The 15212-nt window shown below is 42.7% G+C and overlaps 1 protein-coding gene across 1 annotated transcript; it reads left to right on the forward strand.

The window, feature by feature from the left end:
• Positions 1-362: 362 nt before the first annotated feature.
• On the forward strand, positions 363-14450 carry ccdc191 (coiled-coil domain containing 191). Its single transcript, XM_072378590.1, has 17 exons — positions 363-579; positions 1183-1221; positions 1342-1477; positions 2065-2217; positions 2616-2794; positions 2924-3147; positions 4641-4782; positions 4904-5122; positions 5306-5557; positions 6181-6551; positions 8220-8311; positions 11336-11418; positions 11511-11612; positions 11741-11884; positions 12503-12655; positions 12992-13146; positions 14242-14450. Exons 1-17 carry the CDS (start codon positions 517-519, stop codon positions 14381-14383), a joined length of 2649 nt encoding a protein of 882 aa, XP_072234691.1. The 5' UTR covers positions 363-516; the 3' UTR covers positions 14384-14450.
• The last annotated feature ends 762 nt before the right edge of the window (positions 14451-15212 follow it).

The following is a 15212-nucleotide window of genomic DNA, read 5'->3' on the forward strand; positions in this document are numbered from 1 at the left end:
ATAACTACGTCCGTTTTGGGTTTTTTTCTCTCCTTTTGAAACTCTTAAGCCATATGCGCAGAAGAGTAATTTGTTATAGTCTGCTAAATCAAACATGAAGCTGTTTTAAACTATCTATTTTCAATATTCTAAACATGTTCACCTATAAAGATAATTTTATCCAGTTTACAGAGGCGAAGTTACCATGGCAAAGTAACTATGTCACCATGGCTACTAAAGAGACGCTAAATACACAGCTAGAGAACAACGGGATACGTAGTCCTAGGCGTCTTCATTTATGCGACATTCGGCCAAAAAAAAGTTAGTTCACTCCATTACCCACAATTCTTTATTATTCAAATAGATAGTCGTTACGACTCGTGTTTTACTAGGGTGCTTTGTAGATAACTCTCAATTCGCTTTGGCGAACTGAATTATTATTAGTTGACTAATGTGTTTCACACATGCTGCCATTGGGGGCATTAACCTACAAAAGTGAAATGTGGATTGTAATAAGGTTTGACGTCGCAGTGTAAAATGACATTCTCAGGTCACAAACCTCACCTTTTCAGGTGGAAAAGGGTCGGGTCTGCAAATAAGGTAAGCATGGATTATTGGAAAACTGACAATGTCTGTAGCGGTTGGATCATATTTCACTGTTGAGAAAAGGAGGTGTAAATTAAACTGTAGCCGCTCGTTACACGTAGTAAATTAAAGGTCATCAACTTAACTTAATCTAAATTAGAAATCTAAAACATTCATTAAATCTACTTTCACCATCGGGTCTAAACGGGTCTATTTGCATCTGTAAATGAAAGAGAAACACGTTGACGTTATTTATAGAGTTGTGGTTCGTGTCGGGAAGATTAATGTCATGCAGGTCTTTCTCATTTACTGGCGTGCTTTTGGCTGTACACATCTGCAGCCTGAGACTGATACAGCCGAATCGCTGCTGGTAAAGCGCTGACCTTTTTTAGGTCTGAAAAATGATTCTCAAGTAATCAATTTATGACATAAGCTAAGCTTTCCCGTGACATGATCCACAGACACCAGGCCAGCTTAGCTCAGCCCAAATTTACACTACATATGCAGCTTAAGTCACTACGCTTGTCTAGGTTTTTTAAGTAGGCAAACGTGTATTGTTGGGGCAAATAGTCTTTCTTTCGAGTACTATCAGCTTTCTCTTTAAATATCTTTTTACAGATGCCAGTGGGGAACGATGACATTGATCAGTGGAGAAAGGTGAGAAAAAACTTGTTTTGGTCTGGCTACATTTTTCATTAGCCCCATTGTTGTATTATTATTTTGGACAATATTTGTTCTTTTACTCACAGCCCTGCGTTGCGTTTTCCTTTTCTGTAGCGAGTGGAGATGGCCTCTGAGTTTGCTGTCTCTGAGGTGTTCTCCCACAGGAGAGCTCATCCAGGAATCAGCAGCCAAGTCGTGCCTCTGCAAAGCTCAGAACAGCTAAGAGATCACGACAGTGCCTACAGTGAAGGTAGGTCGACCTGCAACATAAATAATACATCTCCCCAAAAAATGTAAAAGTATGTAAACCCCCTCAGAATTTTCTAGATGAATATAACCAGAAATAACGCAATACTTCCACACCACTGCTAAAACTAGATAAAGGGAACCCAAATGAACAAACATTATAACTTACATTTCAGAATAGCAGTTGTGTTTAAGGTTAAAGTGTTGACTAGTGTTAATGTTTGAGTCCACTATCAGGAGAACACTGGACAACGATGATGATTGTATGTGGGCTGCAGGGAGGAAACCACTGCACTTAACAAGACTGTTAGAAAAGCGTTTTGCAGATAGATGAGGCCAAAATGGAACTTTCTGGTTTACCCACCAAAAAAAAAAACAATAAGTTCTGGCATAACAACGTCATCTGGTGTGTGAAATATGCTGATGGTGGTAGTATCGTAATGTGGGCTGGTTTTGCAGCATCTGGGGCTGGACGGCTCGACAATCACTGACATAAATGATACCAGCAGAGTCTAAAAGAAAAATTCACGACACGTACTCATGGGTTCACAAACTTTTAAGCTCAGTTGTGTGATCTGTTGCATCTTGCAGCTCAGGCTCTCCTAGGTGACTGGTTGAGCACTAAGTTACGGCTGGAGCTGGAGATGGACGATGAAGATGACCTGAAGTGCTCCGCTGAGACGACACAGCCTGCGGCACAAGCTATTGCTCAGCCAAATGCCTTCACCTACAACAATTTTGATGGTATGAAAACTGTTAGCTACTTACTTAGTTTGAGGGTGGTTTAGTTTAAAGCAGCTTACGTAATAGTTTCTAAGAGTTTTGCTGCATGTGATATACATATTTCCATTATAGCAAACTACCTGTCTTAATCGAAAGTACACTGTTTTACACACCACAGTCAAATGAGCTGAAACCAGTGACTGCCAAGATAGATGGAAACCTAAAATCTGTTATTCATCAATAAAAAACTCATTTATACGATGCAAAGTAAAACAAATGTGTTTGGGTTGATGAGATGAAAACATGAAAATCATTGGTATGGTCCTTCCTGAAAAAAGAAACAAACAAAAAAAAAATTTATTTGCAACCTGCTACTTTACTTTCACACTTCTTTGTGCAAAAAAACCCCCAAAACGTAGATCTTTATAACTGCCTGGCTGAAGAAGAAGAACATACTGCGGTTAATAGCTTCCTACAAGATCTGATGAAACAGGAGGTGCTTGACTCTGGTAGAATGGAGGAACTGGTACTTGATGATCGAGAAACACGAAAAAGATTCCGAGACCCGAAAGTCACCATGGAAGCACGCCACCAACAGGTGTGTGACCAGCGTGCATGTCCCGTTCTTCAGCTTGCATGCTGGGACGTGAATGGGGAATCAGTAGGAACGATGGGCGCTCGCGTTGTGTTCTCAGTTAACGCTAATTGCTACTGATTTTCTCTGGAGGTGAGAGAGAACAGGGCACGGCGGGAGGCTGAGAGACAGAGGCAGCAGAGGGAGAGGGAGGCTCAGCAGGATGCCAGAAAGGAGGCGAAGAGAATGGAGCGAGAGGAGGAGATGAGGAAGAAGCAGGAGGAACGCTGGCAGGATGAAATGGTGCAGCAGGAGATGGTGAGATTGCGACGCCAGATGGAAGAGAGGAGAGGCCTGGAGCAGCTAGTTCGACAGAGGTAAGGTATTCACAGCAAGTAATCAGTTCCATTCATCTGAACTCTCTCTCAAATTTCCATTTGATTGGACAGTTTGTGATCTGATCTGTTCCACCCTCCTCTTGTAGATTGAATTGATTACTGGTAACAAGTGTGTCTCTGATGAACTCTTTCTTACTTAAAAACTGTTGACAAAGAGGCTCTGTGGAGGGAACATAAGTGCTGTTGTGTAACCATCTATCTCTGTGTTTACTCACTCCTCTGTAAATGTGTCACAAGGTAACTTTTGACTTTGTTTGTGGAAAGCAGCCTGTGGTGATAGAGATTAAAGGACATTTTTAGAACAAACAAGGCCGTGTGGGAATTGACATGACACTGAAACACTTAAGAAACAAGAAACCTTGGAGAGATGTAATTGGAGAGATGGGAAGTGAAACTGCAAACCAAAAAAAAAAAGGTATCTTGCAATACAAACATACTATACTGGATTATTAGTGCAGTATTTCTCCAGCTTTATCTTTTCATGACACTGTGTATCATTTATGATCCACATGAAGAAAATTGAGATTTTTGAGTTTAGAAACTATTCTTTAGTTGCTACACTGTTTTCTCACAGTGAAGGTAGGGTAGGGTAGGGTAGGGTAGGGTAGGGTAGGGTAGGTTAGTGTAGGGTAGGGTAGGGTAGTGTAGTGTAGTGTAGGGTAGGGTAGGGTAGGGTAGGGTAGGGTAGGGTAGGGTAGTGTAGTGTAGTGTAGGTTAGTGTAGTGTAGTGTAGGGTAGGGTAGGTTAGTGTAGGGTAGTGTAGGGTAGTGTAGGGTAGGGTAGGGTAGTGTAGTGTAGGGTAGGTTAGTGTAGGGTAGTGTAGTGTAGTGTAGTGTAGTGTAGGGTAGGGTAGGGTAGGGTAGGGTAGGGTAGGGTAGGGTAGGGTAGGGTAGGGTAGGGTAGGGTAGGGTAGGGTAGTGTAGTGTAGTGTAGGGTAGGGTAGGGTAGGGTAGGGTAGGGTAGGTTAGGTTAGGTTAGTGTAGTGTAGTGTAGTGTAGGGTAGTGTAGTGTAGTGTAGGGTAGTGTAGTGTAGTGTAGGGTAGGGTAAGCACTCCCTGAGTGCTGGATGCCTCCCCGTCTCTCCTTAAGAACTCAGCCTCTCTGAGATGCTCCTTTCACATCAAATAGTTTCACTGATAACAATGAATCAGTCGTGAGATTCATTTACTTTTGTTTGTTTTGCTTTGTTTCTTGTTTTTTTCAGCATTACACGACTTTTCAAGTGCTTTGTTGTCCTGTCCACACTTTTTTCCGAAAGAGTTATCAACATGAATTCCAAAATTAATTTGATATTGTTTCAAGAAATTTCTCAACATATGATATGTTGTCATTGGACGATTTTTAAGTTGAGTGTTGGATTTGAATGGTTTGCAAATCCTTGCTCTGTTGTTTGAGTCATATTTCTTTATCTTTATCGCTATGATTCTTCTTGGGAAACTGTTGGACCTGGTATTATTTGTGTTCTCGTATAGAGAAAGAGAAAAAGCTGAAGTGCAGAGGCCAGCCCGTGGCCTCCAGTCAGCCCTTACAACTCTCCCCAAACAGCCGCAGCACATTGAGCGACTACGTCAAGAACACAAGATCCAGACTAAAGTTCACATGAGCAACCTTAAGGTTGGTTGCCTGTACTGTCTATGTGTGGGTTTATTGAGAGATTGATGCCACGTACAGTATGCATTTATAGACATTCTCTAACTTGTGGTCCTGCATGCATGCCTTTTTGTCCTTGTTTTAGTGTCTGCAGAGGCATTTATCTGGATGGCTTTCAGTGGTGTTGAACCGAAGGCTACACATGGATAAAGCCATCGCCCTTTGTGACTGGAGGAGGCAGCTGAGAGCATGGCGGGCATGGCGAGCGGTGGTGTGGGCAGAGCGAAAGCAGCGAGAGGTGGCAAGAACAGAGGCGGCACTGCGAATGGAAAAGAGGCAGGAAGCATCGACCTCTGATGTTAAAGAATGCCGCTAAGCTCTTACTGTATTATACCAGCCTTCGTTTACACAGTCTAACACGCTACACAAATAGACTGTTGATGAAATGTTTTAATAGGCTACTCACGGATTGAGAACATTTATATTTTGCCTGACTCATTAGTAATGGAGGGTAATAAAGGATATGATCCCATCTGTCACCTCCTCCAGGCAACACCAGCTGGCTGTGGAAAGCGACCGAAGGCGGCTGTTACGGGGATGTCTGAATGAGTGGCAGCTATGGTGTCGATTGGAGAAGGAACAACGGAAACTTCTAGGCCAGCAGCAGGAGATCAAACGCAAGATGACTGCCTTACTCAGTGCTGCATCCACAGGCAAACTCATGGCCACAGAAACCCCTGCTGATCAGCCAATAAGGGTCCCACCGGTGCCTCCAAACGAATCTGAGACCACGGCAGAGGTGAGAGAGCCTCTCACAAATTCTCAGCTACACAACAAGCCCTTCATTAATGCTTGCCACTAAAACAACCTGATGATTATTCTTTTTTAAAAGTGACCCCTGGATCACAAGCTTGACTAAAACATCAGCCCTGCCCTGGGCAGCCACGCTAAAGGTTTATTTACTGAGGCAATAAATATGTTTGGGAACTAAAGTGAATAATAGTATTCTCCTCTAACTTTTTTCTCAGCACGGAATGAGTTGAACTTTATCAGATAAGAGGGAAAACCTTTGCTACTGGAATGTTTACAACTGTAGAAAAAGTGTGGGAAAGAAGAACAGCAGCGGCCATAGATCATATGGAAGTGGTTCTATACTGAAATGAGACATCTAGGCTGCCTAGATCTTTACCACTTGTCATTGCCCTGCTCTAATTTCCCACAAACAGGGAACCCATAGGGACTCTGATGATTGAAGAAACAGGATGGGTAGATTTGGTCAAGAAAGAGGCTCAGCTGCTTATGTATAAGAATTATCAGAGCAGGAAAAAGTCTTATTTAAAGTGCCCAAAGATCTTTACAGACTTAGTTTGATTTTCCATGTATAATCACCTCATCTCCGGTCTGTTATTTGCTCTGTTGAAGGATCGCCACAGGTTCAGCACTTTAGCCCCTGGCGACAGTGCAGTACATCAGGACAAGACCTCTGGGAGAATTGCGTCCCGGCCGTTTCAGCCATGGCAGGTGACCCGGCGCCAGGCAGCGCCCACTGTTGCAGAGCTCCGTGAAGCACGGCAGAGAGTGGAGGTGGAAAACAGGCCAACTGTTCAGCAGCAGATCATCGTACAACAGAGGAAGCTGCTGAAGGATCAGCAGGAGCAAATTGCCCGGCTGAAAGAAAAGCAGAATGCGATGGGTTTGCGGCTCGAAATGGAGAAACCTGCACAGCTTAGTCAACTATCAGTACCAGGAGGCACCAGACCACAGAGCCACAGCTTTAACCCCAGGGAGCCGAGGTAAGCTCACTGCACTTGATAAAAATTTAAGCCACCGAAGATCATCTTCAAAGTGGGGGTAAATTGGCTGATTTTTGTATCAATGTCACTTCATAGCCACCTAATCTTTAAAGCAGTTTACAGGGTGAGACTGTCATATAAGGCTCCTTTTATGAACTATTTAAAATGTGTAATTAATTCCTTTGGATAATAGATCATTTACAGATGCTGTATCAGATAACTGGGAAGGCAAAGAGCGACTTTTGGGTTTAAACCCTTCTCACACTCACACAAAGGGGTTCCCAGCAAAAGGGTAACAAACTATCATTTCTGCGGCTTTCCACATTAAAATATTAGGATCATCTCATAAGGTGTTAACCCAGCCTCACTAAGTCACGTATAACTCTGAATAGTCATACGTCATAATGAAGCGTTGGCACAATAGTCCACTGCGCCTACAACTGGAAATGTGAATAGTTGCAGAAGTGCATAACATCTGGACACACAGAGGTTACGCAGCAGTTTCCCCACAAAGTCATAGGTTAGATGATCCATCAAGTGCACAGGCTGGAGAAGGACGAACCGCAGCAGGAGACATTTATCACAACCTGACAGCCAAACCATTGTCCGGAAAAGCATCTTATAATCTCTGTGATGTTGTTCATAGCAGCTGATGTCAGGGAATGATGACTGGTGAGTGTGTATTAGTCAGGTTAGAAAATGTTCATGTTTAATACTTAAGTTGGTCACGATGTATCAGAAATGATGGATGGACGATTTATATAAATATATGTGTATATAGCAACAACTTTACTCTTACTAAATACAAGGACATGTTCATATGAATATTGTTGAAATGGTACATAAATAATTCCCCAGTGCAGAATGACGTGGAGTGACTGTAAATTAAGTTTTTTCCCCTCAGTGAAAAGTGGAGATACTAAAGGTTAACAACAGGCTAATTACTAATTACATTTTATGTCTGAATAGGCAAACTGGGTGATATCCAGTGAGGTCTGCACATATTTGCTTAAAAGTCTAAAGTAAACACCTATTATATCAGGACTTTGACAGTTTCAATTTTCACTAGTTTGAAAAGATGACACATTATTGAAGCGAAATGACGCAGACAAAACAATGCTTTTGCCTGCAGTGTCTCCCTTTAAGAAGAAAAGGGAAAGAGATGAGAGTGAGTCCACGATTTAGCTATACCCCCTGCTGAAAAGAGATAAAGAGTGGCTAAACAAAACTGGCTCTGAACAAACTCCCCTGCGACATTATGCTGGTTCATTACTGAAGCTCTAAAGACAGACCTGAAAAACCCTTCCGAGATGATGAATAACTGTTTATTTCTTTTTTCTAGATTTTGTGTATAGACTCAGGTTTATTGCTAAACTAAACATGGGTTAAAAGGATAATATCCCACATTTCTAGTTTGTTACAAACACTTGTTGTGTTCATGAGCTGCATCAAGATGAACTGAAGTAAAAAAAAAAACTCTAGAAACAGCTTTCCTTATTAAATACAAATGAAACTGGAGTGGATTTAGAGTTATCACAGGTTGATGCCAGTTAGTTCTCCTTTCTTTAGAAACTCTTTAAATAAAAAGTACAAATTTGTCGTCAGGGAAGGAGAAGGTATGACAGAGTTTTGTTTCTGTGCTTCTGGCTGTGATGACACCTGCTGCAGAGCATCGAGAGTTGCTGGAGAGCCTGGCCGTCAGAGCGCACCTTCACGGAAAACTGTCCAACAGCAGACCTGCCCCCATCCCGCCATCACGGGTGAGTCCGACAGCTCCCTCAGTCCCCGAGCTAAGCTGCAGAATACATACACAAACTCACAAATGCATGCAGTGTAAGCACAAGCAGAAGGTACGGTTCCTTTTTTCAAACTTGCAGTGCCTCTGGATCCCACCTAATAACTGTGGATGTTATAGTTTGTTATTTGACCCCTAAATTTCAGCAAGATAGTTGATAGTTTTTCTGATATAAATGTAAACAGTAGGTAACAGAATATTTCAACACCTCACTGGAGATCACAGTGATGATGCACTTCTACTCCTCCATCATGGAGTCCATCCTCACCTCTTCCATCTCCATCTGGTACACTGCTGCCACCTCCAAGGACAAGGGCAGACTGCAGCGTGTCAATCGATCTGCAGAGAAGGTGATTGGCTGCAATCTTCCATCTCCCCAGGACCTGTGCGCCTCCAGCACTCTGAGGCGTACAGGGAAGATTGTGACCGATCTCTCCCACCCCAGTCACAATCTCTCTGAGACAGTCCCCTCTGGCAGGAGGCTGCGGTCCATCAGGACCAAAACCTCACACCACAAGAACAGTTTTTTCCCATCCACTACTAGCCTTATTAACAAGGCCCAGAGCCCCCCATGACACTGACTCTCTCCTTCTCCCCTTCCAGACCTACAAGCTACATTAACATAGCATCTTCGGACCTTTTGCGTTACATTAAAGCACAGTCTCTATTTGTATATATATTTAGATTCTATATATATATTTATCTATATTGTCTGCACCAACTACACCAAGTCAAATTCCTTGTAAGTGCAAACCTACGTGGCAATAAACTTGATTCTGATTTTAAGAAAAATGTACAAGACGACTACAGCAAAAAACCTTAATAACAGTCGAATAATAATATAATTTAAATGTCACCTCCCACTAACATTTAATTGCATCAATGACAGCTTTTAAATGTTTCTCTTGGCCATCAGGAAGCTTCTTGTTTCTGACACCCTTCCTCTTTAATCTTTGCGGGATCTCAGCCAGAACTGCTTCACCCATGACCTCTGCCTCCAACCCAGTTTTCTTACATTGTGTAAAACATTTCTCTCTTGAACGCATTAGCAATCTTCTGAGTTCCCCATACGTTCAACGCCTCCAGTACCAGAGGCAGCAGCGCGGCCCCACAGCATGATTGAACCTCGGTAGTCACTGTATCTGTAACACGTTTTAACTAATCCAAAAGGCATGCTCAAACTAAATCCCCCCCCCCCATCACTTCATAACATCAAAGAAGACTTGGAGAGATGGAATAAACTCCAGCTCTCCTTAACTGGGCACTTTTCCACTATCAGGATGATAAATCTTTTTTTAAGTCACTCCTGTTATCCCCCCCCCCCCCGGGCGGGTTCTCCTCTCTGAATTTATGTTAGCCCAAACAAAATAGCAGACTTGATGCACCAAACCTTTCTGACTACTTCCTCCCTCGTCAGCTTCAGTATATCTGACACTAACACAAAGAACTTCCCTTCTGCCTGACTTGTTAGACCAACTCTTAACAATCTCCTCCCTCAGCACGTAGCCTTCAATAGATACATCAATTAAAACTAACAGCCGCCTCAGATTTGACACCATTAATATTGCCCTCACAGCCTGGTGGAAAGCAAATAGCCTACTTTATTCAAAGCTGTGTCTGTCGTCTCTCGCTTCTGTCTGGCACAAAACCCATGATAAGGTGCCTGTCAATTTTTCCTGCGTGGAAGAGAAGAAGAGTAATCCGCCTGGGGCATCTTTTCTGTGGCATCGCTTATGACCTTCAACCTTCTCAAACAAAACAACTTACCATGGCATTTCCACTATCAGTGCATAAAGAAAAGTCTTAGAAAAACAGGAAATTAATTTCTGTGACTCCGACTTCCCTCCTCCCCGGCTGTTTAACAATTACTGTCACACATTTACTTGCTGTTCTCTCACCCTTGACAATGTAGCTTCATTTCCGTGGACAAAGGGGCGTCAGACTTTAATTTACATCCGTCAGATATCAAATGGCAAACCTGGAAAAATATGTTCTCCATTTCAATTAACTTTTAAATTCAGATTATTCAGAACAAGGTTCGTCACAGAATACACATCACCTCTCACATGGGCTTCACAGTGTCTCCCTTTAAAAAGATAACCATTTCCACGAACTGCGGCTCTGCGCAGCTGTTTTCTCTCATGTCTGGTTGAAAGTAATGGAAGAGCTGTCCAACATCCTCAGCCTCAGCATCCCACTCTTCCCCATCCATCTGTCTTTTGGACGACCTTTCCACACTCACAATCCCACAGCATCTCTAAATGTTCATTTTAGTGGCCTTGACATCGGTGAAGACGACCATAATACTGAAGAGGAACAAAACTCTTTAACGCCATTTCTGTTAGCAGAAACTTGGGGGAAAGAGAATTATATCAGCCCCAAAAGGGGTAAAAAATGTTTTGTGTAACACCAGGTCTCCTGTCCTGCAGTTCAGAAGGAGCCGATTTGTTTTGCCATCATTCCATGGCTTCACTCAGCGTGACTTTTCCCGATGCTCTCAAACCCCCCACACCTCACAACATGCATGCAAAACCTTGCAGGATAGCAAATGACCTTGGGTTTAATAGTTTGCGTGTTTCACTATTTGAAAAAAGACAGAAGTTAAAAATGTATGGCATTCTCCTTTCTATTCTCTTCATTATTTAAATCAATGCACCCTGTTCCATTTAGAGCTCTACTTTGGTTTCATCTCTCAGTAAAATGTTATCCAAGTCGTTATTTATTTGATTTCTTTCTTACAATTAGTGACCTTCATGGATTTTGCCCATTAAGTCCTACTTAGTTGAATGTGCAGCATATGGCACTGACTAAAAGCACCGTTCCAAGTCAGCCTGAAGTTCATTGAATTTCCTCCTCGCACCATGTCCTTGAAGCATGACATCACCTTATTAGTCGGACTTTTTAAAAATTCAGTCAGTGAAATTGAAGTGTAAACTGCTGATAAACCTGAAGAAGCCCATGTGTTCAGCTCCCCTCTGTTTCTCTGAAGCAATGGAGGCCCGCGCAAGACAGCGTGCGGAGCGTAGGAAGGAGATCGAGGAGCTCAAGAGAAAGAAGGACGAGGAAAAGCTGGTGAGATTGAAAAAAAATCATTCCCGAGCGATGCTATTTTGGGACTTTTGGACATTAAACCCACATACACATTTTGAATGGAAAACTGTCAGGCTGAAATTAAAGCCGCTGAGGAGCAAAGGCAGAGGGAGGAAGAAGAAGAGAAACGCAAGGCTGCAGAAAAGCGGAGGGAGGAGAAGAGGCTGGAAAGAGAGGTGAGATGTGCTTTACGCTCTATTAACGTTCACAGAAGAGCCGAGTCACTCGAGTCAGAATGCACGACATGCGCAGACTCTCCTGTGACACAGAAGATTAAAATGATTGTCACTTTCCGTCCGTGCAGAGGGAGGAGGAAAAACAGAGGCAACTGAAAAGGCAACAGGAGTTCATGAGATCCGCCCGTCAACACTACCACAGGACCTTACTGCTACGACGAGGCCTGGCACCATGGAAACGACTGATTCAGCACAGACAAACCAGCATGGAGGTAAATCAGCTGTCCTGTTGGCTTACAGTAACATATATGGTACAGAGTAACTGTCTGGCCTGAGTCCCCCAACATATCATAGCTGTGAGAAGTGTAGTTATATCTGTGAAGAAAACTGGGAGAGGAGTAGCTCAGGCTGCCCATTACTGAGGAACTACAAGATAATCAAGACTTTATATGTTCAACGCTGAAAAATTACAAGTCCAGGTGCACACCAGCAATTTGAATGATAAAAGGTCTGTTTGGGTGAAGATAATTCAGACGATTAAATGAATATATATGAAAATATTCTCCATTTTTTGCTCAATTTTCTATAAAGCATTTCTGCATCATTCTGGATTTAAGATGCTCTGCGCTGGTTAGATTTTGCCCACCACTGGATAATACACTTCCAGTGTACTGGACACCCACACGTAAAGCAAATAAAAATAAAAACTCAAAGCAAAAGGCACGGTCCTCCAACCCAAGTCCCCCGACACTTATCATCTCATCTAAGAAATGTTCCCGTCTTTGCGCACCACCACTACACCTCTCACAGCGAAAGATAAGACGGGGGCTTTGTCATTTCATACTCATACCGTTTCTACCTTGAACATATATAAATAAATTCCCCACCAGCTGGCCGAGGATCATCACAATCGCTCCCTCCTGAGGCAGTGCATACTGCGATGGCAGCAATCTGCAACAGAGTCCCTGTGTGAGAAAGAGGCTTTAGCCGACCAACTACACCAGCATTTCTTACTTCGGAGAAGCTTAAACCGCTGGAAGGGTGTATGTATTTACCTGCACACACACACACACACACACACAAGAAATAAAAAAAATGGTAATTTGTCCGAAAATGCTTAGCAAAGCCTTTTCAAAATCTGTCTCTATATGCACTCAATCAGGTTTTCAGATGTCCAATCTCAAACGATTATATGTTGACAAATTTGAAATTACAACCTTTCTGAACACATTTTGAATTGTATTGTTAGAAGTTGGGTCGAATTCCAATAAGCAGTGTTTTCCCACCTTCTTATGTACTACTATGTACTTCTAAATCTACTACTTACCACTTACCCACTGTTGCTACATCCTGACCTCTCATCGACTGAACTTTTACAGCTGAGAGACATGTGGATGATTCAGGAAGAGCGGGCCGAGCGTTTCTACCGCAGACGCACTCTGAGGAGGTTTCTGCTCGCGTTGGTGGACCATGTGACCCAAGAGAGGCTGGTGGAGTGGGACCATCAGGAGCTGGCTCAAGAGCACAATAACAGGTCTGCTACCGCTGACTCCGCCATATGTTCACTGCATGGCTGAACCAATATTGAAGTAATATGACCCGGTGGCAGGTGTTATATTGAATTTGACGGTGAAACGCAACATGAGCTTAAATCTCAGAAATGACAATGTCTCGAAGGCATTCAAGACAAACATTCACTCAATTTAAAGACTTTAAAAGGGCTGTTCCATGAAAAGTTTACTTCTTTTAAGACTTAGTAGAAGACAGCGATGTAAAATCTGGGTGAAATAGGTACATAGTTGAATTAAAAAATCATCAACTTCTCTCGTAAAATATTGAACAAATACATTTTTCTAACAAAATATTATGGCATCGTTAGCTAGATTCACTCATTGTGACCAATGTCTTTATTTTCCCCCCACAGTCACTCTCCAGCCCCCCCACCCCACCGAGTGCAGGTTGAGTTACTTCCATTTTCCATTGTCCCCCAAGAACTATTGGGGGACAACTATTGACTAATTACTATGAAGTGTATCAAAAGAAAAAAAAATGCTGGGCTAGATACATGTGACAATCAGTGAAAGATGTATTCTCTAACACTTAATCATCTAATCCAGTTTATATGAGATGATGATGGCAGTGGCTGTAGTTTTGGCTTGATGGGGCGAGAGGAAAATTCAGAGGTTCCCTTCAGTCTGAAGTTGATCCTCCAGTAAATAACATTTTATCAAGCAGTCGTCAACATAAACCAACTGACACCCTGATTGTTTTTGTCTTATTGACTTGCACTCAAATAGTTTTTTTCTGTATAACCTACAGGTTGCACAGATAATGTTTACTGAATCAATTAGTTGTATTTTAAGGTCTCCCATGTACCCATTTTGATTTCTGTATCGCTTCACTGTCAATTCCACAAACTGTTTTTAAACTTCAGCTGTCAGGTGAGGTCTGCTCCATGACCGCAGGCTACGGGTGAATTCTCACCGGCACCCCAGCTGCCACTGTCAACAAGCCCCAAATAACATGTGAAAACTAATTAGGTGTTGTCAAGCTAGAGGTCCCTATAATCCAGTTGGTTATTGCTCACTTGCTTTGTTCCCGTCTGTCCTTCCATCTGTTTGCTCCTCAGACGGGTGCTACAAAGATGTTTCTTGGCCTGGAGGCGGCTTCCGTGTGTGCTGCGCAGGGAAAGGGCGAGGGACGGGCGGCGGGAGAAGCTGAGCCGGAGAGTCGCCGAGGTTCTGCCCGATTTCTGCTCCCAGGCACTGTAAAGCTTCTGGGGAAAGCTGTCGGCAAAGGCAACAAACTTCTCCCTCAGAGGGGCAACAAATATCTCAGAGGAGGGAATGATGATCTCGGTTTCATTTAATGAAAATAAATTAAAATCAGTCCATACAAAACACACAGGGACACAGCAGGACCAATACAAACAAGGGAACATTTTTAGATTCTCTTGAGGGCAGTGGAGTGGAGAAAAGATGCAACTTACATTCAAGTTTTTTTTTTTAAATGCATCCCAAGTTGTTTCATGTGAAGATGGTTCATCTTAAAATGGTTAAAAAAGGAACTATGAATATGTCAAAGCAATAAATTCCATAAATACTTCAATTAACCTCATGCTGAGATGTTCATCCATCTGTGGCAAATATCTATGACGCATTTCACAAAGTCAAGTAAGGCCAAGTGCTGTCAGTGTTTGAGAAAGATAAAGAAGGACGTATAGTGAGGAAACACACCAGTCTTCATTAGGTGAATCTATGTATCCAGAGGCGTCTTATTCTTAGTCTCTACAAGCACTAAACCGCCAGGATTATTGTTTCACTTCTGTTTTCTTGTTCATCTTCCACCAAGGCACTAAAATGTAACAAAGGCATGAAGTCAGTATGCAAGTCCAAGGAAGTCAGTCAGAGTGAAGAAAAGGGTGATAATTGTGTGTGATTGATGAGAATGAGGCAGCAGTGGTAGGCGTATAGATTTGAGTGGTGGGTGGATGCAGCCGTACGGATGAGATGCCAGTTGTCAGTCACGTTAATGGCAGTGAATCCATGTCATTAGGTTGTGAAGTTGTTCTTGCTAAATCTCAGTGCAACTCTTGAGCTG

Source organism: Leuresthes tenuis, unplaced genomic scaffold, assembly GCF_036924035.1.
Source record: "Leuresthes tenuis unplaced genomic scaffold, fLeuTen1.0.hap1 SCAF_24, whole genome shotgun sequence".
NCBI classification, from domain to species: Eukaryota; Metazoa; Chordata; class Actinopteri; order Atheriniformes; family Atherinopsidae; genus Leuresthes; species Leuresthes tenuis.

Coding starts and splice junctions, on each gene's coding strand:
- ccdc191 (XM_072378590.1), top strand. CDS start 517: ATGACATTCTCAGGTCACAAACCTCACCTTTTCAGGTGGAAAAGGGTC. Junction 2,795..2,923: donor TGGAAGCACGCCACCAACAG/GTGTGTGACCAG, acceptor TTTTCTCTGGAG/GTGAGAGAGAACAGGGCACG. Junction 3,148..4,640: donor GAGCAGCTAGTTCGACAGAG/GTAAGGTATTCA, acceptor GTTCTCGTATAG/AGAAAGAGAAAAAGCTGAAG.